The following is a 26,359-nucleotide window of genomic DNA, read 5'->3' on the forward strand; positions in this document are numbered from 1 at the left end:
TCTAGATCAAAGAGACTATGAATACGAGGTGTTTAACCACTGGGACAGTTGGCTGGATAGGACAAAAGCAGAACATAGCATACCTCCTCTTTAGTAAACATCATGGCCTCGCACTCCATGTTGGGCTTGATGCAGCGGATGTAGTGTGGGGTGGTGCTGTGCAAAATCTGCATCAAACTTTCCAACGAGCTCTGTAGCAAGAAACCAAGAGGAATAAGAAAGTAAGCACTTAGAGTACACAATAGATTTTACCCGTTTAAGCTTCCCTTTTCAAAATGAAATGTGCATGGTTGCTTGTGTCTCTATTGTGGGGCAAAATCCCTTAATAAAGGGCAAAGGGGCTGTTAGGTGTGTATGAAATTGAAGAGAATGAAGCACTTCTACTTGATATTTTCCCTGGTTTATTTGAATAATTTTCCACGCGATTAGGCGGTTATCTACTCAAGATCTCTTGCTAGAAGCATGTCCAATAAATCCAGTGATGGGCTACAAATAGGGAAAAAGAATGTGGTTGGGCAGCATCTTTGAAAGATGCTGGTCTTTGCATGACAAACTCATATTTTTCTAAACAAAACAAATCTTAATGCCACAGGCATCCTTGTATAGGTGTAAATCTCAAACACACTACATATGTATATGGTGCACGTGAAAGACGAAACAATTTGTAATATAGTGTTACATGGACGTACATTTTAATGACTGCCTGTGATGTAATAAACAAGCTATAGACTTAAATGTCTGAGAATAGTGTTCAGATCGTGGCCCTAAGGGAAAAGTATGAGGATGAGAGGATAATTAGGATTACCAGGGAGAAAGATAAAGTATGAAGCAAACAATTTGTGAAATAACTTTTGTAAAGCAAATGACCAATTCTTCTTAAAAGAACAGTTGGCATGTATGCAGAAAAAAGCAGGTTGACTATTCCTTTGACCTCATCACCTTCTTTACCTTAATAACCCTGTTGTATGATTCCTACTATTTCAATAAGACTGTGCATCTGTGTTACTACATGTCTGCAGTTTAGTGGTATGACCACTAGTATTGGATTAGCCATTTAAACATGTGAAACTCAGAGAAGGTAACTATGGTGGGGTGATCCTCCGAAAGGTTAAAGCTTGAACAACCTACATGCAGAAATAAGGGGTTCCCTATTTTGCTGAGGAGGATTTTTTGCCTAACACCACACACGTCTTCGTTTAAATGGCGAGTGGTGTCTTTGTGCACACGAAAGAAAACTAGCCAGGAGACCCATTAAATAACTACCTGACCTAGAATGCTGGAGGGCGCCATGTCATATGGTTCTTGCATGTCATATGGTTGTGCATTTGGGCAACATACGCATTAAACTATATGGGACTGAGTCAGCGCACACCATCAGAATATGTTGACCTAATTACTGGCTAGCTCACAGTGCACCATCTAGACCTCTAAACCTTACAAGGTACCGGATGGTGTCTGCAACCTCAGAACATGGCAACCCTGATTCCTCAAGGAAATCGTGAAAATCGATCTACCCTTTTGTTGTTAACTCAGTCACGCCCAAAGTGAGACACAAGAAGTACACAAGTTGGCATTTCAAATATTTATTGAAGCAATTGGACTATTGTTTAAAATACGTGAGCTGCAATGATTAATAAAATGAAGCAAAACAAGGTTACCAGTGTTACAAGAATGGTGTACAGAATAAGCAATTCAACCATGGTGCATTTGCGTTGATTATATGAATACTTCAAGTCGTACTCCTACATAGTGCTGCTTATCCTATAAAACATAGGGTGTGCGGGTCTGTCAGAATACCTTGGAGTGGTCTAACTCCCCATTTATCTGCAGGTGTGTGTCATCTGGAAGACAGTGTAGAACAGACCGCCGTCCTTCTCAGGATAGTGACGGGATTCAGCTGGGCTAGAATTCCAGCCTTGGGAGACCTTGAAAACTCATCGAAAGGCTCCTCTGTCTAAAGAAAGGCTTGGTGCAGTTTATATAATTAACTTGACCCATTTGTTCAGTGCCTAAGCTCTGGCCCAGTTGTCACTTAATTTTACCCACTCAGAGCTGCCACTGAACAATCAACAACATTTTGCACCAGTGTACCTATTCCTCGTACAGAATGATCAAGGCCTGATAATGTACCAATGAATAAGTTTAAGTAAACCATTTTCTGAGAACATAATCCTATATGGGTGCATAAGCAAATGTGTGTTAAAAGTCATTGTTTAAAAAGATGTCAATCTTAAAAGTGCACAAGTAAAATGGAGGCGTTTGTGCTTGGGGCCTATGTAACCTCACGACAACCCTATCCCCTCTTATAAACCATGTTTACCTGGAACATTCTTGCACATTTATTATACAATGTTGAAGGGTCTTGGAGTAGCAGTTATTGAGAGTGAGGAAATATTTCCTAGTTCAGTATACTCTGCTCAATTTCCTACAAAGATGGATTCTGCAGTGCGCTATAAAGGATTTCTTCTCCTCACTATCAATAAACTAAGGTTACACAAGGAAGAAATATATAATTACCCTTCGTAATCTTTTACCTGAAAACACAGGCTCTCACTCCATTTTTACACCAGGGAACAAGAGGTATGTTTGCTTCAGTTTGTGGACCAAGCAATCCAAGACAGATCAATTAAAACAACTGACTGTAGCACCATCAAAATGATAATTGCCAAGAACAGCAAATAAGATTACAGTACAAACCTCAATAACAAACCCCAGCTTTCACCGAATGCCATATCACGTTGATATGCACTAGATCCCAAGGAACACATTGCTTAAAAGAAAGAAAACTACTTCAAAACTGCTTCTCATCTGGATGGGGTAATATCCTATTCTATGGCCTCAGAGGATCCACACTGGCACCTCTAAGTGACATCTTACTTGCTGAAGTACATCTCGTATAGGGCCTGAAAAAATATATTATCACATCAACCCCATCCAGATGGGACTCATTGCCTCCCCCTAGCGATCCACCACCATCTTTAAAACTAGTTGCATAATTTATACAGTCATGACAAGTAGCATTCTAGCTTATCTCTGGTATTTCTTGGCTCACACGCAGCCAGGACACCAGCGGACTGCAGACTTCAGGCGTGAAAAAAAGATAAAGCTAGGCAGCAGCTTTGAATCTATGCATCCACCTCCATATCTATCAGGATTGTCTTAACGCTGCTACAAATTAGGAAAGAGTTCAGGTCTCGCCTCTTTAGATAACACTATATCACAATACATTAATTGTCCACATCTCAGTTTCCACTCCAATCACTTGTTGATTTTGTGCTGGTCTTTGAGCATGTACAGCGCTCCACTGCCTTTTGGCTAGGTTTGCGCTAAAGAAATAACATGTACATACAGGACTGCAGGTTTTAGAATTTCACTTTCTGGGATCCATGGTGAGGACCATACCTTTCTTATCCATGAACAGTGTTCTAAAATCTGCGGTTGTTCTAAAGACATGACCTTTTAGACACAAAGCCAGAAAATTAACCCTCTAGAAGTCACAATTATGTGTAGCCTTTTAACATAAGAAAAATGTAAAAAACAAACAAAAATCTGTGTTATTCAAGATTTTTGCAAGCAAAGAAACTTAGAAATGCAGCAATATGTTTTGGAGATACTACTTAGAAGCGATAAATAAGAACTGAATCATTTGGTAATTCAAACAGTGGACAATTGATTCACAATAATCAATGAGGAGGGAAAGAGAAGCTGTGATCCATTCGGTTTCCAATGGTCAGTATTCAAATCAAAGAGGGGTGAGAACGGACCGCTTGTCCCGAGTAACCAGGATCATTTGTTCATTTAGAAACAGTCATAAAAAACCCTTATACAAGTATACAGGCCGGTGGAGGTATACCTTAATTCTCCGCCTACGTGTACTGTTTCAGCATCATCATAGGGTCTTTTTCTTTGTGAATGTGCTGACCTCCACCTGGAGGAAGACCTGCTGGTTTGTCAATAGTGGTCAGAGATAAAAGAAGGGGGTGCTCGTGCTCTCGTGTGGTGAGTTAAAATCCCTACATCACTTGCGTCCTAGATAATTTGAGAAGTAGTGATGTGGGAGACTAAAAATAAAATAAAAAATTGTGGGTTTTTGATCAAGTTACTAATCTAACGCGCTATCTGGGTCAACATGTTTCAGCCCCCTGGATACTCTAGGGGCTTTCGTCAGGACCGAGGTGTTTCAAACAGAGCACTTTTAGGCTCCTAGCAGAGAGGTGTACTCACCACTCTTGTACTATGAGGTCAGACCTTTAGTATCTGTACCTTATGAGCATAGCGTCAGGCTTCCTCGGGGTGCCGGTGAGCCTTGGGATACCGACTCAGTTCCGACAAGCCCTTTTGCTGGCACTGGCTCCGGCTCCATTGACGGTACCCCGAAGGCCCCTAGAGTCTCCAGGGGGCTGAAACATGTTGACCCAGATAGTGCGTTAGATTAGTAACTTGATCTAAAAACGCACAGTTTTTAGGTCTCGCCTGACCCAGCGCTTGCGCTGGTCTGGCGAGACTAAGTAAGGGCTTAAAAAAATGCTACCGCCGGCCACAGCTTGCAGTGCATGTGCGCGGGCTTGAGCAGAGGCGCCATATGGCGCGATTACTGCTGCGCACGCACCACTTGCATGCTTCCCCTGCGATCACTTTCGCTTTGGCCCCGCGGCTAATGCTTGATTTATACGTTAACAGTTTATGGGCAAAGGTTAGTTCCACTTTGACACCCAAATACTGAAATAAGCAACTGGTGACCAGCCAACAATCAAGAAGAGCCTTCCCTGTGCGACCATGTGTTGCTGTATCTTGAAAAAATATTTGATCCTTTTGAGCTAAAAACATTTTTTTGCTGAAATCTGGATCTTATGAAGCAAATGATGGAGTATGTGACAAATGTAGAAAAGAACAAGTTACTTACCTTCGGTAATGCTTTTTCTGGTGGATACAGTATCTGCCTGTGGATTCCTCACCTTGTGAATATCCCCTGCGCCAACAACATTCGGAAACTTTTGTAGAAGTCCATGCCGATGAGGTCGAAGACAACGTCACAGAGACACAGCTCCGCTCGCGACTCCACTGACGTCACCGGCTCCATAAGAAGACCTCGTCGGCGTGATGACGTCAGTTCCGCCTTTTTTTCTGTGCCTTCGAGGTACACAGATGGACTGACAGCAATATATACACAGTATACACAGTACATAATATACAAATCAACACACAGTGTGGGGAATAAAAAGGAAGGCAAAAGAAACAACACAATGCCTTTGACAGTAAAAAATAAATTTTGAATCACCATCATTATTGTCGGTATACAAGGGTGGACAACGGGGAGGCGGGTGGGTCAGTGAGGAATCCACAGGCAGATACTGTATCCACCAGAAAAAGCATTACCGAAGGTAAGTAACTTGTTCTTCTGATGGATACATCTGCCAGTGGATTCCTCACCTTGTGAAAAGATTCCCACAGCAGTCCCACTCCCGGAGGAGGGTGTCCACCGTTCTATACCAGAAAGTCCTGAAGGACGGAACTAGCAAAATGTCCCTCCCTCTTCACCTCGGAATCCAAGCAGTAATGCTTTGCGAAAGTGTGAAGGGAGGCCCAAGTTGCGGCCCTACAAATGTCCTCCACAGGAACACCTCTAGACAAAGCAGAAGTGGAAGACTTAGCTCTAGCAGAATGAGCCCTTAAACCCTCTGGAGGTTCCTTACCGGCCAAAGAGTAACATATCTTGATGCACAAGACAATCCATCTGGAAAGGGTGCGCTTGTGCATCACTCTGCCTTTCCTGCAGCCAACAAAGCCCACGAAGAGTTGGTCGTCAACTCGAAAGTCTTTTGTCCTGTCAAGGTAGAAGCTCACCGCCCTCTTAGGGTCCAAGCGGTGAAGTCTCTCCTCCTCCTTGGAAGGGTGAGGGGGAGGATAGAAGTTAGGGAGGGTAATGGACTGCCCCAGATGGAAGGGAGTTACCACTTTAGGCAGAAAAGCAGCCCTGGTCCTGAGTACCAGTCTTTCAGCATGAATGGTCAAGAACGGGGGTTTTGAACTCAGAGCTTGAAGCTCACTTACCCTCCTTGCCGAGGTGATCGCAATGAGAAAAACCGTCTTGAAAGACAACAGTCTCAAGGGACACTTGTGTAAGGGCTCGAAGGGAGAACCCATCAGATAAGTTAAGACAAGATTTAAGTCCCATTGAGGCACAATAAAATGAGTAGGAGGAAACTTGTTTGTAAGGCCTTTCAGAAACCATAAAACAATAGGAGATTTAAACAATGATGGTTGAACCGTCAAACAAAGGAATGGCGACAAGGCTTAAAGATATCCCTTTAGAGTGGCTACAGCAAAACCTTGCTGAGCAAGAGAAAGGGCAAACTGAAGAATGTCAGATAAACAAGCCCTCAAAGGACCACACCAGAGCACAAATTTAGACCACCTATAGGAATAGATAGATTTGGTGGAATGACGTCTGGCAGACAAAATTACATCTACAACATCTGGCGGGAGAGAAAAAGAATTCAGGTTGCCCGTTCAATCTCCAGGCATGAAGGTGTAAGCTCTGGAGGTGGGGGTGTAGAACCTGCCCCTCCGACTGCGAGAGGAGATCTGCCCTCAGAGGGAGACGGAGCGGAGGGCACGAGGAGAGGTGGAGAAGATCTGTATACCACACCCTTCTTGGCCAATCTGGGGCGATCAATATGACTTGGACCCGGTCTTGGCGAATCTTCCTCAGAACCAGAGGAATCAAGGGTATGGGAGGAAAAGCGTAAAGGAGATGCGAGTCCCATCTCAACTGAAACGCGTCCCCCAAAGCTCCCTGCATCTTATACTGGAGACTGCAGAATGACGGGCAGTGAGCGTTCTCGTGAGTGGCAAACCGGTCCACACATCCGAAAGACGTGACGAACCACCTCCGGATGAAGCCTCCACTCTTGGTCGGTGGAGAACTGCTGACTGAGACTGTCTGCACGTACGTCCAGAACCCCGGCCAGATGATTTGCCATCAGACAAATCTGATGATCCTGAGCCCAGGACCAGAGATGCAGAGCCTCTCTGCAGAGACAAAGAGACCCCACTCCTCCCTGCTTGTTGACATACCACATCGCGGTAGTGTTGTCCGTCAGGTCTTGAACCGACTCACTGCGAAGGGAAGGGAGAAAGGCCTTGAGCGCCAAACGTATCGCCCGCAATTACAGAAGGCTGATGTGAAGCAGCCTTTCCTCTGGAGACCAAAGGCCCTTGATCTCCAGATCCCCCAGATAAGCACCCCACCCTAAAGTGGATGCATCCGTTATTACTGTGGCCACCGATGGAGGTAGATGGAAGGGCTTTCCTTGAGACAGATTGCCCTCCACGCTCCACCAAGACAGATGCGCCGCAGCTTCTCTGGAGATCCTCACAGACTCCCTGAGATCTCCTTTGTGCTGATACCACTGCCTGCAGAGGCACCACTGGAGCGCCCTCATGTGCCAGCGTGCATGGTTAACCAACAGAATGCAGGAAGCAAACAGACCAAGCAGGCGAAGGACCTTCAGGACTGGAGCGACCGGTCCATTGTAAAACAAAGGAATCATTTCCTGTATGTCGAGAATCCTTTGTGGAGGTGGGAATGCTCGACACACAGTAGTGTCCAGTACTGCCCCTATGAACAGGTTGCGCTGAGAGGGCACCAGGTGAGATTTGGGCACGTTTATCGAGAAACCCAATTTGTACAACAGCTGAGATGTAACCTGCAGATGATGAAGCACCTTCTCTGGCAACTCCGCTTTGATCAGTCAGTCGTCCAGATAGGGAAAAACTGGGATCCCCGACCTTCTGAGATGGGCTGCCACCACTGCCATCACCTTGGTGAAGACTCGAGGTGCAGTAGTAAGACCAAACGGAAGAACCGCAAACTGATAATGTTGCGACCCTACCGTAAACCGGAGCTACTTCCTGTGCGATTTCAGGATGGGGATGTGGAAATACGCATCCTGCAAGTCGATCGACACCATCCAGTCCTCCTGATGCAGCGCTTGAAGAACCTGCGCAAGGGTGAGCATCTTAAACTTCTCTTGCTGCAGAAAAAGATTCAAGATCCTGAGGTCCAATATTGGACGCAATCTGCCATCCTTTTTCAGAATCCGGAAATACCGGGAGTAGCATCCCTGACCCCTTTCCTGCTCTGGAACCACCTCTATCGTACCTTTTTTCAGTAACGTCAGGACTTCCTCCTGCAGGAGAAGGTGGTCCTCTGAGCAAGCCCCTTGACAAGGAGGGTAATTTGGAAGGAATTCCCGAAAGGGAAGGGCGTACCCATTTTCTACAAGATCTAGAACCCAAAAGGTCTGTAGTAACAGATTCCCAATCTTGTAGAAAATGGGTAAGCCGCCCCCCCACAAGACCAACATGTTCCAGAATGGTGGATCTAGGGCTGCTTTGCAGTGGTGGGAGGGGAGGAGGAGGAGGAGGAGAGCTGTCGACCTAGAGTGCGACCCCTGATTCTGCCTCTGTAGCTCTTATACAGAGTGTTTTGCTGCTGTTGCTGCTGCTGCTGGGGCTGTCTGTAAGAACGAAAGGTTGACCTTCCGAAGCACCTGTACTTCTTGAACGAACTCCTTGGCTGAGTTTGAAGGCCCAAAGATTTAGCTGTGGGCTTACTCTCTTTAAATCTTTCCAGCGCAGCATCCGCTTTCTTGCCAAAAAGTCCGGAGCCATCACAAGGCAAGTCCAAGAGCGTTGACTGGACACCAGGGGGGAACTCTGAAGATTTAAGCCGCGCACTCCTCCTGGTGGCAACAGAAGATCCCATGACTCTTGCAACAGTCAGCTGTATCCAAGCCACTTTGGATTACCTGACGTGCTGCCGCCTGGGTATCTGAAAGGACCTCATTGAAACTCATCCTATCCTCTTCTGACAGCTTTGGGGCTAGCTGCTTTGCTGAGTCCATAAGAGCATGGATATATCGGCCCAAAAGACAGGTGGCATTCGTCGATTTAAGGGCCATGCTGGCAGAAGAAAAGACCTTCTTGGCCGACTGATCCAATTTCTTTGCCTCCCTGTCACTTGGGACTTGGGGAAAAGAACCTGATGATTTTCTGGAACAGGCAGCCTGAACCACTAGACTCTCCGGAGATGGGTGAGATGTCAAAAAGTCTGGGTCCCCTGGAGCTGCCCTATACCTCCTAGCAATAACTTTAGAAACTGCAGGAGCAGAGAAGGGCTTACGCCACACCTTTATTACTGGTTCTATAATGGCGTAATTAAAAGGGAGTAAAGGCTCCGATGCAGTAGAAGGAGAGTGCAGAACCTCTGTTAGGATGTTAGGCTTGAACTCTGCAGAAGGCAACTGCAGATCTAAAAGTTCAGCCTTCTTAATAACAGCGTGGTATGGAGCCACATCCTTTGAAGGAGCATCAGAAGGAGGAGTAATCTCCCATTAAGGGGATAAATCCAGGCCACTAGCCTCCTTTAAACCATCAAACACATCGTCCGACTCCATCAGCTCACCTTCCTCTACTTCCTCCATCAGGTACCTCTGTTCATCCAGCACCCTTTGGGCCTCCCTCCTAGACCTGATCCTCACAACAGGAGTGGGCGGCGCCGTGACCGAATCCGAAGGAGCTGGAGCCGGCGTCGAGCGTGGATCCAAAGGGACAGCCGGCGTCGAACGAGGTCGAGTCGGCGCCGGTGAAGAAGGGAGCGGTGTTGATGTCCTCAGCACTGGTAGATGCCAAGACGGCGTTACCGGAAACAATGGCATGAAGGGAGCCTGAGGATAAGCTTGGGGAACTCCCAAACTGAAGGCCATAGGACCCATAGGACCCGAAGGTGCACCAGAGGGGTACATGGCTCTGGAGAAGACTCCATACATAGCATTAAGATAATGCGTAGGGTCCTGACCTGGGCATGGAAACGCAGGATATTGCTCAGGCATCACCGGACTCAGGCCGACCGGCGCAGACGGTGGAATCAGCGGAGCTGAAGGCTCACCCGGAGCTGCCAGCTCCTCAATCGGAACCGGAGCCAGAGATGGAGCCGGCGTCGAAGATGGAGCCGGGGCCAGAGCTGGAGAATGCTCCGGTGAGGCCACAGGTGATGACAGGCCAACAGGTGAATCAGGAACAGGCGAAGGAGATACAAAGTCCTTACGGCGTCGGGAGGGCGGTGTCGATCTCGGAGCCGCATCCCTATCTGAGTGATGTCGAGATGAATGCCTCTTCTTTTTCTTGTGCTTCTTGGACTTAGAAGCGTGCCCCGAAGTCGACTTCGACGCCGACCTTGACCTCTATCTTCTCCCGCCTCTTTTTTCCTTCTTCATCTTGGCAATGAACAATTTCGCTTCCCTCTCCTTAAGAGCCTTGGAGCTCATCTTGCGACAGCAAGAACATCCTTCCACATCATGGTCCGATGACAGGCACCACACGCAGTCTTCCTACGGATCCGTTATCGACATGTGCTTTCCACACTCTCGACAAGGTTTAAAACCAGACTTCTTCAGCTGAAATGTCGACGAAGAAGAGAGAGAGAAACCAGCAGAAAACAAAGTAACAAGTACAGCTACAGAGAGAGTGCCGAGATCCGTTGGCGTCGACGGCGCGGAAAAAAGGAAACTGACGTCATCACGCCGAAGAGTTCTTCTTATGGAGCCGGTGACGTCAGCGGAGTCGCGAGCGGAGCAGTGTCTCTGTGACGTCGTCTTCGACCTCATCGGCGTGGACTGCTACAAATGTTTCTGAATGTTGCCGGCACAGGGGACATTCACAAGGTGAGGAATCCACTGGCAGATGTATCCATCAGAATCCATAATTATGTAGAAAATGTCACATCCGCAAACTCTCGCAGTGCCAGTAGCCATGACACGGTCTCTTCGCACGCCTGCACTCACTGCTGACCTTTCACCCCATGCTTTTAGATACTTCTTGGCTCACGCCCCTTTCAAGATAAGTCTGCTGTACAAAACGGAAGCCCCATATTTCTTCTTAATACGCTGGGATGGATAGGTTAAGGAGCGACATAAGTTAACTATAGCTCATCAAAAACAAAGACCAAACCCAGCTATTGTTGCTGCCTTGTCCTGCAAAATCATCATGCCGCCAGCCTTCACACATCTGCAGAATTATCCATTTCCACCCCACGATAAGCGGCCCCTTGTTCTGTGTCCTCGAACAGCAGTCAAAACAACACTCGGGATTGTGCTTTTAATTCTACAAACTGGGTAATAATATCCCCTGCTGTTTACAGAGCTTACAGACAAACACATCAGCATGAAATGCCACATAAAAACAAATTCATATTTGTGTTTAAGAACTGAATGTTATTTTTTCTTAGTGGGATGGTGCGCAACATAAAATTCCAAATGGCTGCTCTCAAGTACCGTGGTAATTTCATTGGAATGTACTTTTTAAGACGGTTTGCCAAACACTTCTGTCATGGCAGCAAGAGAGTGCAACTAAGCAGGGGTTTTAACGTAAGATTAGACAAGTGATAAACCTGGCCTAACCGCCTACTATAGCGGACAAAAACAAGCATTTGCAATGCAATAGGTCTCGCATTTACGCAAGTTTGAGCTATTCACATTACAAATAACAATGCCTTTTATTTTTGTTTTCGGTTTTAAAACTTAAATAAAAGGCATTGTCATTTACAATGCCAATAGCTTAAACTCGTGTAAATGCGAGACCTATTGCATTGCAAATGCTTGTTATTTTTAGTCTCCCACATCACTACTTCTCAAATAAATTATCTAGGACGCAAGTGATGCAGGGATTTTAACTCACCACACGAGAGCACGAGCACCCTCTTCTTTTATCTCTGACCACTACTGACAAACCAGCAGGTCTTCCTCCAGGTGGAGGTCAGCACATTCACAAAGAAAATGACCCTTTGTATTGTGAATTAAAGGAGTCGGTTATATAGATCGACATCAGGTCCCAGCATTGGCAAAAGAATAAAGTGGGCATTTCCTTTACTGAGTAAAGATAATAAATCCACAGCATGAATTTGCAAGCAGAAGAAAGGGACATATGAATATAACTGATGTACCTTGAACTTGGAGACCACTGTAACAACTGTAGTCCTGGTCTGCAATTTTGTATCGGCTTGAGTTGTATCTTCAGCTGGAAATAACTTCTGAAGCAATGCATCCTGGGACTCTTGCAGGAGCTGGATCAGCTCTGTTGGAACAGGGTCCTAGATTTCAAAGTAAGTGGTGTTATTCATGACTGAAATCAACTGCAAACAAATTGAACTGTAGCTTAATTCCTTGATCTAATATATGCAGGATGACCTACAAACAGTTCAGTCTGAAACACAGATATTTAATGGATAAAAACAAGATAGCATTCCTCTAAATGGGATGACAATTTCAATTAAAGGTTTAGAACAGTGGTTCTTAACCTTTTGACTTCTGAGGACCCCCACTTAATCATTACTGGAACCCGGGACCCACCCAATGAATCATTATTTGAATCGGGTTACTGATTCATTACTGGAAGTCAGGCATCAGGAACACCTTAGAGGCAGTAATGTTTTGGATGAATTGCCATGTGTCTTATAGGATTTCTAACTGGTCAGCCTTGAAGCCTGGAATGTCTTTTAAGCTTTTTTAACCTCATTAAACATGAGTTGACCTGCTACTGGTTCACTCATGTCACCAGACTCTCAGCAACTACTGCGCATCAGGATCACTCTGCCCCTTTTTTCACGACTCTCTCTCTTTACTTTAGTAGAGTACTATCTGGGAGATGTGGAGTGTAGAGAAGTGTGAGAACTACATTGGTGCTATGGAGGACAAGGGGTAAAGAAACAGAAGGTAAATAAAGCACATCTAGCTTCTTTCTGCATTCTCAGAATCATTGCCCTGCTAGTAATAAGGTGATACGTCAATCAGAGGTGATTATTTTTGAGTGGAAAAGCACATTCAAAAACTAGTAAGTAGTTCGGCAAGAGACTGATTCTTTAATCTTCTAATTGTGCCCCCTAAATACTAGTATACCGGTGTAAAGGCTTGGGTACCTCTCTTTTCACATCTGTACATTACACTACTCTGAGGTAGCGAATACCAAACAATAGGACAAAGAAAGCGTGAAGGGCTTTTGGACAATGATAGGGAAAGGAGCATTTGACAGTAGGAGATAGTGATTTTGGAGGAGAGGCATGGACAGCCATTAGTGAAGATCGGCATTAAACACTAATCCAAGAGAATATCTGAAGCAGGAGAAAAATAGAGATGCCAATTTAACAAAAGCAAGGAAGGGGAATCGTGTTGCACCCTAACAACCTGAATCATTTTGAAAGTGCCAAACATTTTAAATCAGTGTATATATATATATATATATATATATATATATATATATCACACCAATGTTCTTCGCACAACTCTCAAAATAAAGTTGCTCGTAGTGTCACACATAAGAGGTAGAAATGTCACACATAACCATGTCACACATAAATGTGTGTCTCACGTAAACAGTTTGAAAACTTGCCAGCTCCGCCTCTACAGCTGTCTAATAGCTTCATGCTATTTGTAACACTTTAGTGAGTCCTCACATTTAAGGGTGTAGTTTCTGATATTTTTCTCTTTCCATGGACTTCATTGCTTGGTTTTACTTGAGAGAGAGCGTCACTCTATGTCGCACATTTGGTTGTTGAATGTCACTCATGAGTACACTCAAACAATGGAAATGTCACACATAAGCAGTCTGAAAACTAGGCAGCTAGGAGTGGAGGACCAAACATTGATAACTGCAAACAAACCTTCTGCAGGTAAAATGTTGCAGGTAAAATGTTCCAGGCGCCCCTCACCTCTGATATTGTGCAGCTTAAACAGTTACTGACACCTGAATTAACATGGCAGGTGTCCAAAGAGAGGAGACAGTTGAGACATTAGAGGAGGACCAACCGCTTCTGTCTAATAATGAAGGCCTGGTGGATGCCATAGATGCATCATTCCAAAAGACAATTACATCTGCACTCAAACTGCAGAGTAGGGAGATTGTCCTACTGACGGCAAAATTTAGCTTACAACTCCTGGGGGAAGGCGGGGAGGGTTTGTAGGGGATGGGGAGAATGAGGGCCCTATCTGTCTGGGAACGCGAAGGGGCCCCAAAAGAGCAAAGGCAAAGCCTTTCTAAAAAGGCACGCAGATGCCCTAGAAGGTCCTTCTGACGACTATCACTTTGAGGATAACCCCTACAAAAGACACTTTCTGTCCACACAGAGATGATATGGATGCTGGAGAAGGTTCCCATAACTAGGACAAGGACTCTGGTGAGGAACGAGGTCCCAGTAGACAGTGGAGACTGGAAGGGGCCCCACAAAAGCCCAAGGATGGAAGAGGCAGGTACAGACACCCCAGCAGGGGTCAAGGAGCCTCTAGGCATGCTTGACCCTGATGATATCTATTATCCACGTTCAGTGGACTGGGGCCCTATGACAAAGGTAGCGCAGTATGTGGGTAGCCGTATTTGAAAACCAATGGACAAGGAAGTTCAGGGAAGGTTTATGGCAGAATACCTGAGACCATCCCTAGCAGGGAAAGTGCCCTGCACCCCTGAAATAGAGACCAAAATGGCCACATTTGTTACTTCATTTATTAAGGACACAAAAAAGTTTGGATTGGTCCTGGAACACTTGTTAGGACAAACTTGTCGATGTGCTGGGGCCCCTTACAAAAATATTAGACAAGGCCAAGGAGACCGGGAAAATTGGCTATCTTATTTCCCCTGATATCCTTTCTGGATGGGCACAAAGAGCAATCTGGTGTCTTGTCTACCGAAAGCAGGCAATTATTATTTATCATAATTGGCCACCATGTAAGCATGAAAGATAGTGGGAGGTGATCTCAGTGCGGACCCTTAAATTAAAAAATTAAGTCAATTTGTGAGAATGTTTTCCTCCCTAAATAAGGGGCAACAATCCATGTGCAGGGTCTATGGCCAGAAGATTTGGGTTTTCTTTTTTTTGGGGTGGGGGGTGAGGCTAGAATCTAGCCTTCCACGAGCTGCAGAAGAAGATCGGTAGAGTGGCAAGACCAAAGGAAGTTTGGGGGCTACTTCCCCACCTGAGGCAATGGCAGGGGCCAAGGCAACTGGCAAGCTTTCCAAGGCAGCAGCAAAAAGACCAGTCAGAACCACTGGTAAGAGATGCTCTTTCTTTCCAACAAGAGATGGAGGGAAGGTCAATGGTTTGTGTGCAAATGGAAGAAGATAACAGAGGGCGCTTGGGTGTTTCAGATCATTATGGGCTTTCATATAGAGTTCTATGGAACCCCACAACAACAAACTTAACTCCAACCCCTTTCCGTCGCACAGGCAGATAACAAAATTGTAGAGGAGGAAGAACAGGCCCGACACTAAAAGGCTTGATAACGCTGGCTCCTCTCCACCCTTAAGGGTTCATCAGCAATCTCTCTCTTGTGGAGAGAAAAAACGATAAAGACCACTGCCCAATAATAATCCTGGAAATACGTCAACAAATGGCTGGTATATCGCCATTTCAAAATGAAGCGCATGCACCCCTTCAGAGACATTCTTTTACCAAACGAGAATGGGTCTGAAGGATGCATACCCTAATAGTATATCTAGGCGGCATGCTACTGATGCATCAGGATCCCTCAGGCCTGAAAGGCCACATGCTGTTGGCAGGTCACTTACCCAGAACCTGAGACACATAGTCACTGAACAGAAGAACAATTGTTACTTACCTGTAAACAGGTGGTTCTCCAGTATTGGTTTCTTTCATAGATTCACATGCTTGAATATTCCCCGTCGTCGGAGTGGGAGTCCCACGGTAAATCATATAGCAATATATACAGCCATAATATATATATATATATACACATATACATATACATAAGTAATCATATAAAAACAGAGATATAAGTAAGTAATAACATCAAGAATGTCCCTTTATGAAATTTCCATAGAGATACTTGGAAAGAGAAAAAAGACATTCGTAGTCTATCTCTGTCATTATGTTAGTCCAAACTACGGCCAATCAGGTGCCAGCTCCTCTCTAGAACCTTCTCCTCACCTCAGATTTTCGTAGCACCAAAGTGACCTTAGAGTGTATGAGGAGAAGAGAGCCTCAGAAGGGAGGAGGGAGGGTCGCATGTGAATCTATGAAAGACACCAATACTGGAGAACCACCTGTTTACAGGTAAGTAACAATTGTTCTTCTCCAGTATTGGGGTGTCTTTCATAGATTCACATGCTTGAATATAGAATAGCTAGCAGTAACAATCATCATTGTTTCCATGATCACAGAGCCTTGAAATTATAATGACAATCAATCTTCTCATGCATATGACAGTACTGAATAAACTGTAATTGTATAAATGCATCATATGTCAATTATAAATGGAAACAATATGGAGGCGGGAGGAAGAGGCTCACCTTATTTAAAAAGATTGCGTAGCACTGCCTGTCCTACTGCAGCGTCCTCTTCGCTTAAAGTTGCCAAGCAGTAGTGCTTAGTAAATGTGTGTCTGGTCGACCACGTAGCTGCTCTGCAGATGTGTTGCATAGGTACTCCAGCAAATAAGGCAGTCGATGATGACACTGCCCTAGTGGAGTGCGCTCTCACTGAAGACTGTAGGGGTTTGTTTGCCTTTTGGTGGCAGAAAGCAATAGCTGCCGAAATCCATCGTGCAATGGTCGGCTTAGTAACCTGACGTCCTTTATGACAACGTCCATATGCTATAAAAAGTTGATCGGATTTTGGAAACGAACTTGTCCTACTGATGTAGAATTTTAGGCATCGCTTCACGTCCAAAGAGTGCAATCTTTGCTCTGCAGGTGTCTGAGGGTTGGCAAAGAAGGTCTTTAATATTACTGGTTCATTAATATGAAAATCAGTAGGCACCTTGGGTAGGAATGATGGATTGGTGCGTAACACTACAGCATCCGGTTTGAACTGCAGGAACGGAGGTTTGACGGTAAAAGCATGAATGTCACTGACACGACGTGAAGACGTTAATGCCAGAAGTAGTGCGACCTTCCAAGTTAGATATTTTAAGTCGGCCTTGTGAATGGGCTCGAACGGAGGTCTCATCAATTGCGCCAACACAACGTTAAGATGCCACAACGGAGGAGGGCGTCGAATTGGCGGGAATTTCCGAAACAAACCTTTAAAAAATTGGCGGATTATTCTTGAGGAACAAAGGGAATTTGATCCATCCTGCCGAAAACGGGAAATTGCTGCCAAGAAAACCCGTAGGGTTGCATGAGACAAACCAGAATTAGCTAGGTGCAAGAAGAAAGGTAGTAATTGGTGCGCCGTGGAGTGTATCGGGTGGACTCCGTTAGCAGCACACCAGTGGCAGAATCTTTTCCATTTGAACTTGTACGTCCTGATTGTAGAGGGTGCTCTTGCTTGGGCCAAAATATCCCTACAATCCTGCGGGATGTCTAGATGGGCGAACTCATGGTGTTCAGGTTCCAGGCCGATAAGCTCAGTGAGGAGGGATTTGGATGACAAATTCTCCCTTCGCTCATCGTGAGCAGATCTGTCCGATGTTGCAGGAGGATTGGTTGAAATTGGGACATCAGAAGCAGTTCTGAGAACCACGGTTGTCGGGGCCAGCGTGGGGCTATTAGAATCAGGTGGCAAGGTTGTCTCTTCATTTTCCAAAGGACCCGAGGTATGAGGGGAATTGGAGGAAAGGCGTACGCAAATAGATTGCACCAGTTTATCAAAAGGGCATTCCCCTGCGAGCCCTTGTGGGGATGCCAGCTTGCATAATTCCGGCATTTCTGGTTCTCCGGCGTAGCAAAAAGATCCAGTTGCGGACGACCCCATATTTGGAATATCCTCTCTAGAATGGGTTGGTGTAATTCCCACTCGTGGGTCGACGAGGAGGACCTGCTTAGGGAATCCGCTATGATATTGGCTACTCCTGGTAGATGTACTGCTGTAATCATGATTTGATGACTGAGAGACCAGTCCCAAATTCTTTGAGCTAACCTGGACAGACTTGGGGATTTTGTTCCGTCTTGTTTGTTTACATAGTGCATACAGGTTGTGTTGTCTGTTTGTATTAGCACTGATTCTCCCTGGATCAAGGGCAGAAATGACTTTAGAGCAAGATAAATTGCCATCAACTCCAACCTGTTGATGTGCCAAGTTCTTTGATGTGCTGACCATCTTCCTTTTACGGAGAGATCTTCCAAATGTGCACCCCATCCCTCTAATGAGGCGTCTGTCGTGATTGTCCTGTCCGGCGGCACCGACAGAAAAGACATGCCTTCTGTGAGGTTGGCTGGATTTGTCCACCATGCGAGCGCTGATCTCATTTGATCTGTGACACGTACCATGTCGTGGAAAGAACCCGTGACTTGACGCCACTGAACATCCAGTGCTTCCTGAATAGGACGTGTTCTCAGCCTGCAATGAGGAACTAAGGCAATGGAGGATGACGCCATCCCCAGAAACGATTTTAACAATCTCACAGAAACTGACTCTTTTGACCTGATCAACACCACCAGCCGTAGTTTCTTTTGCAGACGCTCTTGGGAAAGAAACGCTCTTGCTGATACCGTTTCCAGAGTTGCTCCCAGAAAATCCCTTTGTTGAGCAGGATGAGGTTGGGATTTTGCTGCATTTATGGACAGACCTAATGAGCGAAACACGTTCTGGCACAGAAGTATGTGTTGTTCTAAGTGAGTGCTTGACTGGGATTTTAGGAGAAAATCGTCCAGATATGGAAAAATCTGCACTCCCTGAAGTCGCAGAAACGCTATCACTGGAGCTAGTACCTTCGTGAACACACGAGGGGCCGAGCGCAGACCAAACAGTAACACCTTGAATTGGTAATCGTGTTGACCCACTCGAAAACGCAGGAACTTTCGATGCCTTTGTAATATCGGAATATGAAAATAGGCATCCTGGAGATCTATAGTTGCCATGAAATCTTCCTGCGAGAGTAGACGCAAGATGTCTACTAGCGTCATCATACAAAAGGATTGGCTCTTTAGGTATTTGTTTAGTGCCCTTAAATCGAGGATGGGCCTCCACTCCCCGTCTTCTTTGTGATTAGAAAGAATCGGGAATAAAAACCCTTTCCCCTTTGCGATACTGGCACCATTTCTACAGCTCCCTTCTGCTGTAGAAGTCGAACTTGATATAAAAGTTCTTTTATGTGAGCAGGTGGTGGTCCGGAGGGTGGTGTGGAAGGAGGGAATTTGGTGAATTCTAAGGCGTGTCCTTTCTTCACAATGTCCAAAACCCAACAGTCCCTTGTGATGGAGGACCATTGAGAAAAGAACAGAGAGATTCGACCTCCAACCATGCATGTCCGGAAAGAGTCACTGTCTCTTAGATGCGTTTCCTCTGTATGAGGATTTCCCTCTATACGACTTAGAGGCCTGCTGTCGTGAAGATTGCTGTTGCTGGGTATTGGAATATCGGTTGGATCCTTGATTATAGGGTCTGTATTGATTATTACCCCTTCGAAAGTTGGAGGAGGAGGTGCCGCGTCCGCGTGCACCACGAAAATTCTGCCTTTGAAATTGAAGGTTTCCTAAAGATCTAGCTGTCTCAGTGTCCTTCTTTATGGATTGAAGTGCCTCATCAACGTGAGTTCCAAATAACGCTTCGCCGTCATAAGCCATGTTAAGAATCATGGACTGTACTTCCGGACGAAAGGATGTCGATCTTAACCATCCTTGCCTGCGCAGAACAGCCGCTCCGGCAAGCTGACGGAATCCCGTGCAGGCGATGTCTACTGCACAATCAATTATCTCCGTCGATGCTGCTTCTCCTTCTTGAAGCAACTTCATTGCTTCCACCTTAGATGGCTCCGGTAACTCTTGCAGCACTTCTGAAATGTCAGCCCACACCTGTCGGTCATAGCGACCCAATATGGCCAAGGCATTAGCTGCTCTTACCACAGTAGAGGCCATTGAAGAGAACTTACGCCCTATGGCATCCATTCGCCGTCCGTCACGGTCCGGTGGTGCGGTGACAGTCGACGTCGGATTCTTTGCCTTACGTTGCGCTGCCTGCGTAACGACTGATTCAGGTTTAGCCTGTCCTGTGAGGCATGCTGGGGTTCCTATTGGTGCCTTATATTTCTTCTCTAATCGAGGCACCTGTGCCGGCAAGGTATTCGGTGTTTGCATCAACTTCTTGCCTTCCTCCCAAATAAATTCCACAATAGGAATAGCATGAGTCTGTTTAAACGGCTGACTTTTGAAATCATAAAGGAAACAATCTTCCTCTCTGCGCTCAGTTGTTAGTTTAAAACGTTGCGCCGCCCTCTCCATTAGTTGATGAAAATTCGCTATGTCCACTGGAGGTGAATACCCTGTGACTATCTGAGAGGGGGATGGTGTCTGTACTTGGTAATTGTCCCACTCCGCCATATCATCGTCATCGTTATCCACATCCCCATTATCATCTGGGATTTCACCCTCTTCTGTTTCTTCCTGCGGAGGCTGATATTGAGGCAACAACCTCTCTGGGACCTGCCTTGGTTGTGCAGACGGCAGCAGAGGTAAAGGATTCTCTATTGGTATCGGTGGTATAGTTGGAACCACAGGAGTTGACGGGACCTCAGAACCTTGTGGAGGTAGCGGAAAGCGTTGATTATAGTCATCCAACATGCGTTGGAGATTAGTTATAAGTGACAAAGGAAGAGTCGCCGTTGGTTGTTTCGCAGGCACCTGCTGCATGTACACTGGATCTTCATCCTCACTGCTGTCCTGGCATTTAATTATCAAGTCGGATGGGCTTTGCGCCGTTCCAAAGGACTCCGGCAGACCCTCGGACTCCTGATCAGAATCCGTAGCAAATAAAGGTGATGGAGGCTGCGCCTCTGATGAAAGCGACGCTGAAGATGCGTGAGGTAGCTGTTCTCTCCTTGACTCTTGGGCAGACGATACTTTTTTCAACTTTATCCTTATGAAAGAACCTGCCGTCGACTGCTGTATGGTAGGCACTGTGGATGTCTTCGGAGAAGGCCTCGTCGACGGAGCTGTCGCAAATGGAACGATTGTCGACGGAATAGGCGTCGGTGAACCTTGTGCCTTGGAAATCGACGTCGACGGAGCCGCCGTCGACGGAATAGTCGTCGACGGAGCCGCCGTCGACGGAGTCGCCGGAGCTGTCGTCGACGAGGTCTTGGTCGACGAAGCCACCGTCGACGATCCCGTCGACGGGATCTTTTTCTTCTTCGTCGACGGAGTGGGCGTCGACGAGTTCGACGACGTCTTAGTCGACGACACGGGTAGCGTCGACGGTGCCTTTATCTTCTTCGTCGTCGACGATGTAATGGGCAAAATTGAAGTCACCGCCCTTGTACTACTGATGGTCCCCGTCGACGAGGATAACGTCGACAGAACGCTCGTCGACAACGAAGCAGCTGATGTCGTCGTCATAGTCACCGTCGACGAGCCTGATATCGCAGATCTCGTCGTCGGCAGCATCGTCGACGAGGCGGACAGTCTTTTTCCTGAGGACTGTGAAGTAGACGCCTCTTCAGCCTGAGAACTGTGTCCCTTAGGCGACAAAACAGTAGGTGAGACAGCAGAAGTGGTAGCTGTCAGAGTCAAAGAAAGCTTCTTTTTCTTGAGGAAAGGAGATGGTAACTCCTGCACACTACTGCGCTTAGAGGCTGGTTGAGAACGGCCAGAATACAGACTTTCCACGTCAGAAACTGGGTTATCCTTATCCTTCAGTCTCTGAAGCCATATTAACAGACGGCCTTCTCTATCCTTTAAAGTCTTTGTAGAAAAGGTTCTACAAAATGTACATTTTGCCACCTCATGATCTGGGTACAAACAGTAAATACACTTACTGTGTGGGTCCTCAGAAAATAGACGCAGCTTTCCACATGAAGAACATGGTCTAAACAAAGATTTCTTACTGGAAGACATTCTGACTGACAAAAAAAACTGAACAGAGCTCAGGGAGACTCCCTGTCACACGACGTGCGGTAGAAAATCTGAGGTGAGGAGCTCTGAGGAGAAAGTTCTAGAGAGGAGCTGGCGCCTGATTGGCCGTAGTTTGGACTAACATAATGACCGAGATAGACTACGAATGTCTTTTTTCTCTTTCCATGTATCTCTATGGAAATTTCATATAGGGACATTCTTGATGTTATTACTTACTTATATCTCTGTTTTTATATGATTACTTATGTATATGTATATATATATATATATATTATGGCTGTATATATTGCTATATTATTTACCGTGGGACTCCCACTCCGACGACGGGGAATATTCAAGCATGTGAATCTATGAAAGACACCCCAATACTGGAGAAGTCTGAATTCCAACCCTCTCAGATGATAGTGTTCTCGGTGTTTGTGACAGATTCAATTCAATATGCACTGAACTTGCCTCAGAATCCTTGTAAAGGAGAAAGTCTCTCTATGACACTTAGACTAGTAGGTTTACTTGAGTCATCCATTCATGCGATAATCCCTGGACCCCTTTATTAAAGGGTGCTGCAGAGGCTGTAGCCCAAGCACCTCATGGACGGGCTAACATACGCATATGAGGGGACTCTTACCCAGGAGGCAAAGTCAGAGATCCAGTGGTGGTTAGACCACATGGCAGTATGGAAAGGTAGGGCCATTTTCAGTCTCACTTTGATCTAGTTACGGAATATGACACAAGCTGTTTGGGCCAGAGAGCTTGTTGTGGCGATATTACTACAGAACGACTGTGGTCTGAATTAAAAGAGACGCTGCATAAAAACTGTCTGGAGCTTCTGGCATGATCATTTGCCGTCAGGAGTCTGGTGAGGAACAAACATTCTTGCTTGAAACTCAAAGATGGACTATGCATCGGCGTCCGATATATAATCCATCCTATTAGGAGGAACTAGATCCAAATACCCAGTGGAATTGGTCAAGGAGTTCTGGAATCACTGTCTACAACGAAAAGACATCCGTAATACCAGAGTGTCTACCGGGGAAATTGCACTCATTAGCAGACTGGAATTCCAGATATCTACAGGATTCCAGTGCGTAGGATTTGGATCCAGATCAGTTTCAGATGTTAATGAACAAATCAGACCCATGCCAAATAGACTTCTTTGCCTCCCATCTAGGTCACCAGCTTCTGTGCTTCTTGGTGCCTGGATCCTCTGGCGGAAGCAACAGATGCATTCCTCCAGGACTGGAGCCGAGGATTGGGGTATGCCTTTCCTCCGTTTTCTATGATAACTATACTGACACCGCAGGTTAGGAGGAAGGCGGAGTAAATGGTGATAGAGACACTGCTTTCGAGATTGTGACCTTTGTTTTCAGTTCTTTTGGAACTTTCTATGGATTCTCCAATACAACTTTCCCGGACCTGGAACTTGCTGAGGGATGCTCATGGCAACTAACACCAACTAGTACAAAAAGGGATCCTCAAACTGAGGGAATGTTAGATTACAGGGGATGTTGGGACATCCAAAGTTTATCGGGAGAGCATGGGTGGATTCTACCATCAAACGATGCAGCTCACAGCTTGGCGCAGAGATTTATGCTGGTGTCTGGGATGAGGTTTAGATCCTGTGGGGGGGGGGGGGGGGCAGAAAGTGTGCACACTGAATATATCAGAACTGGCAGAAGTAGGTTTTGCGCATTGGACAATTAACGCCTATAAATTAGCTGTTTCAGCGAATCCTCTTCCCTTCAGTTAGGTTCCGGCAGTAGAGCACTTGTTTTTATGTGGGCTGCTACTTGGTGTTCGGCTGTCAAGAACTCCTAAATCCAGACATTCCCATTTGTGAGGTACAAGCATGGTGCTTAAGTCATTGGAGTCCTGGCAAGACAACCAATTCTGATCCAAGCAGCAGTTTATAGGTAAGTTGGTGATTTGATTGTGCCTCTTCTCATCTAAGAGACTATCTGATATAAGAGCACTCAATATTACTTCAAGAATGTTTACTCAAGAGGGAGTATCTTTTACGGTTTCTAGAAACACATACATTCATAGAAAGGAGGTATAATACCCAGCTTTACTCCAACAACCCAACTATGTGTGGTGAGGTGCCTCAGAGCCTCGGGTGCTATGACGGAAGAATTAGGACCTTCGGGTAAGGTACAACTAGTCTCAAGTTTCATCCCCTACCACCGCACGATAGCTAAAATGAGTCCATGAGAAAGCAGCGACACATTCTTCTTTGGGGTGCACTCCAGCAGCAGGCTATGGCTTCTAAAGCCTTCTCTCTCTGTAACCATTTGGAGGACCTCCTTATTGAGGCTTAGTGATCTTCAGATTCTAATTTTTAGACACTTTATTTCAAACCAGTGTTGGGGCGGACCTCACTGGTTGCAAGTAACCTTTGAAACTGCTTGATCTGAACCTTCGTTCCGGACATAAAATGTACCATATCTTAGCTATTATGAAGGAAAGATTAAATTCTATTAAGGATACGGATGTGAAGATCACCAAGAAGATTTGATGAAGATCACAACATATGGCATACGTGTGATCAATAATTCATCCTCAAATGGCTCAGTAAGTATGTTTTGGTATGAACATCTTGATTAGCAAGAAGTACATTATGGAGGTTTACATTTTTTTTTTTTTTTTTTAAACATTTTCATATTTTCTTTTAGAGTCGGAACAAAAGTAGGAATTTTAAAGCCTGATTACACAGTGGTAGATGGTTCGCACGAAGAAAGAGTAAGTGCTTTCCTTTTGTGGCTTGTTTTGTTGGACATGGAGCAACAATATTGGCTGGTGATTGTTGTAACAAGTTTTAAGACTCATGGGACATGTAGTGTCTTTTTGATGGAAGCATATATAATCATGTTGGACTGCTGAGAAATAAATGTTAAAAGAGAAATGCTTAATCCTTGCCTCCGTGCCCTTAATAGAATGGATTCTTACCTTCACAACAACTGAAATTTTTACATTCAAATCCAGGTCCCCACTTTCTAATTTTAGCAGCTTAGGACCAAACCACATCTACCCTGAAAACCCACAGCGTTCATCTGTGATGGCCAATGTTGAACAGCAAGCCATAGTCTGGCATCCTATAAAAAATAAACGCTTTGTCACAGTACAAACTGCAACCAAAATGGACATCAATGTACCTTTCTCGCTCCCTGACAACACACTGAAATTCAGAAATAATTAAGTATCATTGATATACATGAAATGCATTCACTAGGTATCTAACTGCAAGTTAAGTCAGCAAGAAAGTTATAGGTTTTATTTGAAATGCGTATTCATGTACTTCATTAACCTTGTATGAATCCTTAAAAATAAGTAGAACATGGCACTTGTACAATACAATATCTAAAAAGAAAGAACGCCCAAAAAATCAATTAACATCCTTCATTAGAGATCACATGTGACAGCACAATACTTGAGCCAGAGCCAGTATAAATGGCAGATCGCTGAGTAGACAACAGATTGCAACTTCAATGATTATATGGTGACTTGTTTTTCAGCTCTTTCTCTTCTCTGATTGCTTTCCCTGAAATTCACCATTTACTTGAAAGGAGATTTGTGGGGGAAGATGATTATTTATTGCATTGCTAGACTTCAATACAGGAGGGAAGGACTATATCTGCATACTAGCCCCTATTTTAAAGAACAGCAATTAATATCATTAAACTGCCTAAATATGTTTGCAACGCATTACAAGCTGAATATTTGTTATTTATCTCCACTGTACAGATGGTACATTCTCATTCTACTGATCAGCAACCAAAATATCTACTGCATGAGAAGGAGGACAGGACAGTGGTGATGTAATCTTTCACCATAAAGATTCCATAGTTTATGTAAAAGATAAGAGTATGTATATGTGTTTTAAAAGTGTGAAAATTCGGTTTCAGTAAACTAAAATAATGTCATACATACCCGGTTTTTCTCTGCCATATCTTCTATCAGGTAGGTCACTCTTCCAGCATAATGAGACAATATAAAATGTGGCTTTTTGTTGAATTTATCTCTGCTCATACTTTGGTTGCTAGCAAGTCCCTTCTCTATGCGAGTCTGTAACTGACCAGCATTAGACGACCTGTTCAGGCGACACTCCTGTAAGAGGGAAAGTATGCGAAACAAACTTTGGCAGGTATTTTGAGTAAAATCGGTAACTAATCGTAAAAACAAATTGTGAGAGTTCCTCTCAAGGACAATAACTAGCAAAAACAAGGCAAAATTATCATCCATCAGGATCACCCCAATCCTGCTATAATTTAGAAAAGAGCTAAAGACATTCCTCTTTAAAGAACACTACATCACAATGCAGTAACAGTCCACTTGCATTACCAGAAGCTAGCTATCCATCCAATCACTCAGACTATATCACCGCCTTTGACCTTGAACATCACTCAACTTAGTTTTGGCTAGGTTTTTGCTATACAAATAGCACATATATACATTTACACATGCATGCAGATTTTATGGCAAGACCGGAGGCTAAGATTATTGCAATCTT

General features: G+C 45.0%; 1 protein-coding gene across 3 annotated transcripts in view; it reads right to left on the minus strand.

The window, feature by feature from the left end:
• The window catches only part of MYO19 (myosin XIX), a 349,059-nt gene that overhangs the window by 113,468 nt on the left and 209,232 nt on the right, over nucleotides 1–26,359 (minus strand). For all 3 annotated transcript variants that reach the window (XM_085649443.1, XM_085649445.1, XM_085649444.1), the window contains exons 15-17: nucleotides 25,780–25,956; nucleotides 12,005–12,151; nucleotides 84–191 (exon numbers count right to left, since the gene is read on the minus strand). In XM_085649443.1, the coding sequence (XP_085505569.1) occupies nucleotides 84–191; nucleotides 12,005–12,151; nucleotides 25,780–25,956 (432 nt within the window). The remainder of the gene's footprint in view (nucleotides 1–83; nucleotides 192–12,004; nucleotides 12,152–25,779; nucleotides 25,957–26,359) is intronic.

The sequence above is a fragment of the Triturus cristatus genome, chromosome 3_2 (assembly GCF_964204655.1).
Source record: "Triturus cristatus chromosome 3_2, aTriCri1.1, whole genome shotgun sequence".
NCBI classification, from domain to species: Eukaryota; Metazoa; Chordata; class Amphibia; order Caudata; family Salamandridae; genus Triturus; species Triturus cristatus.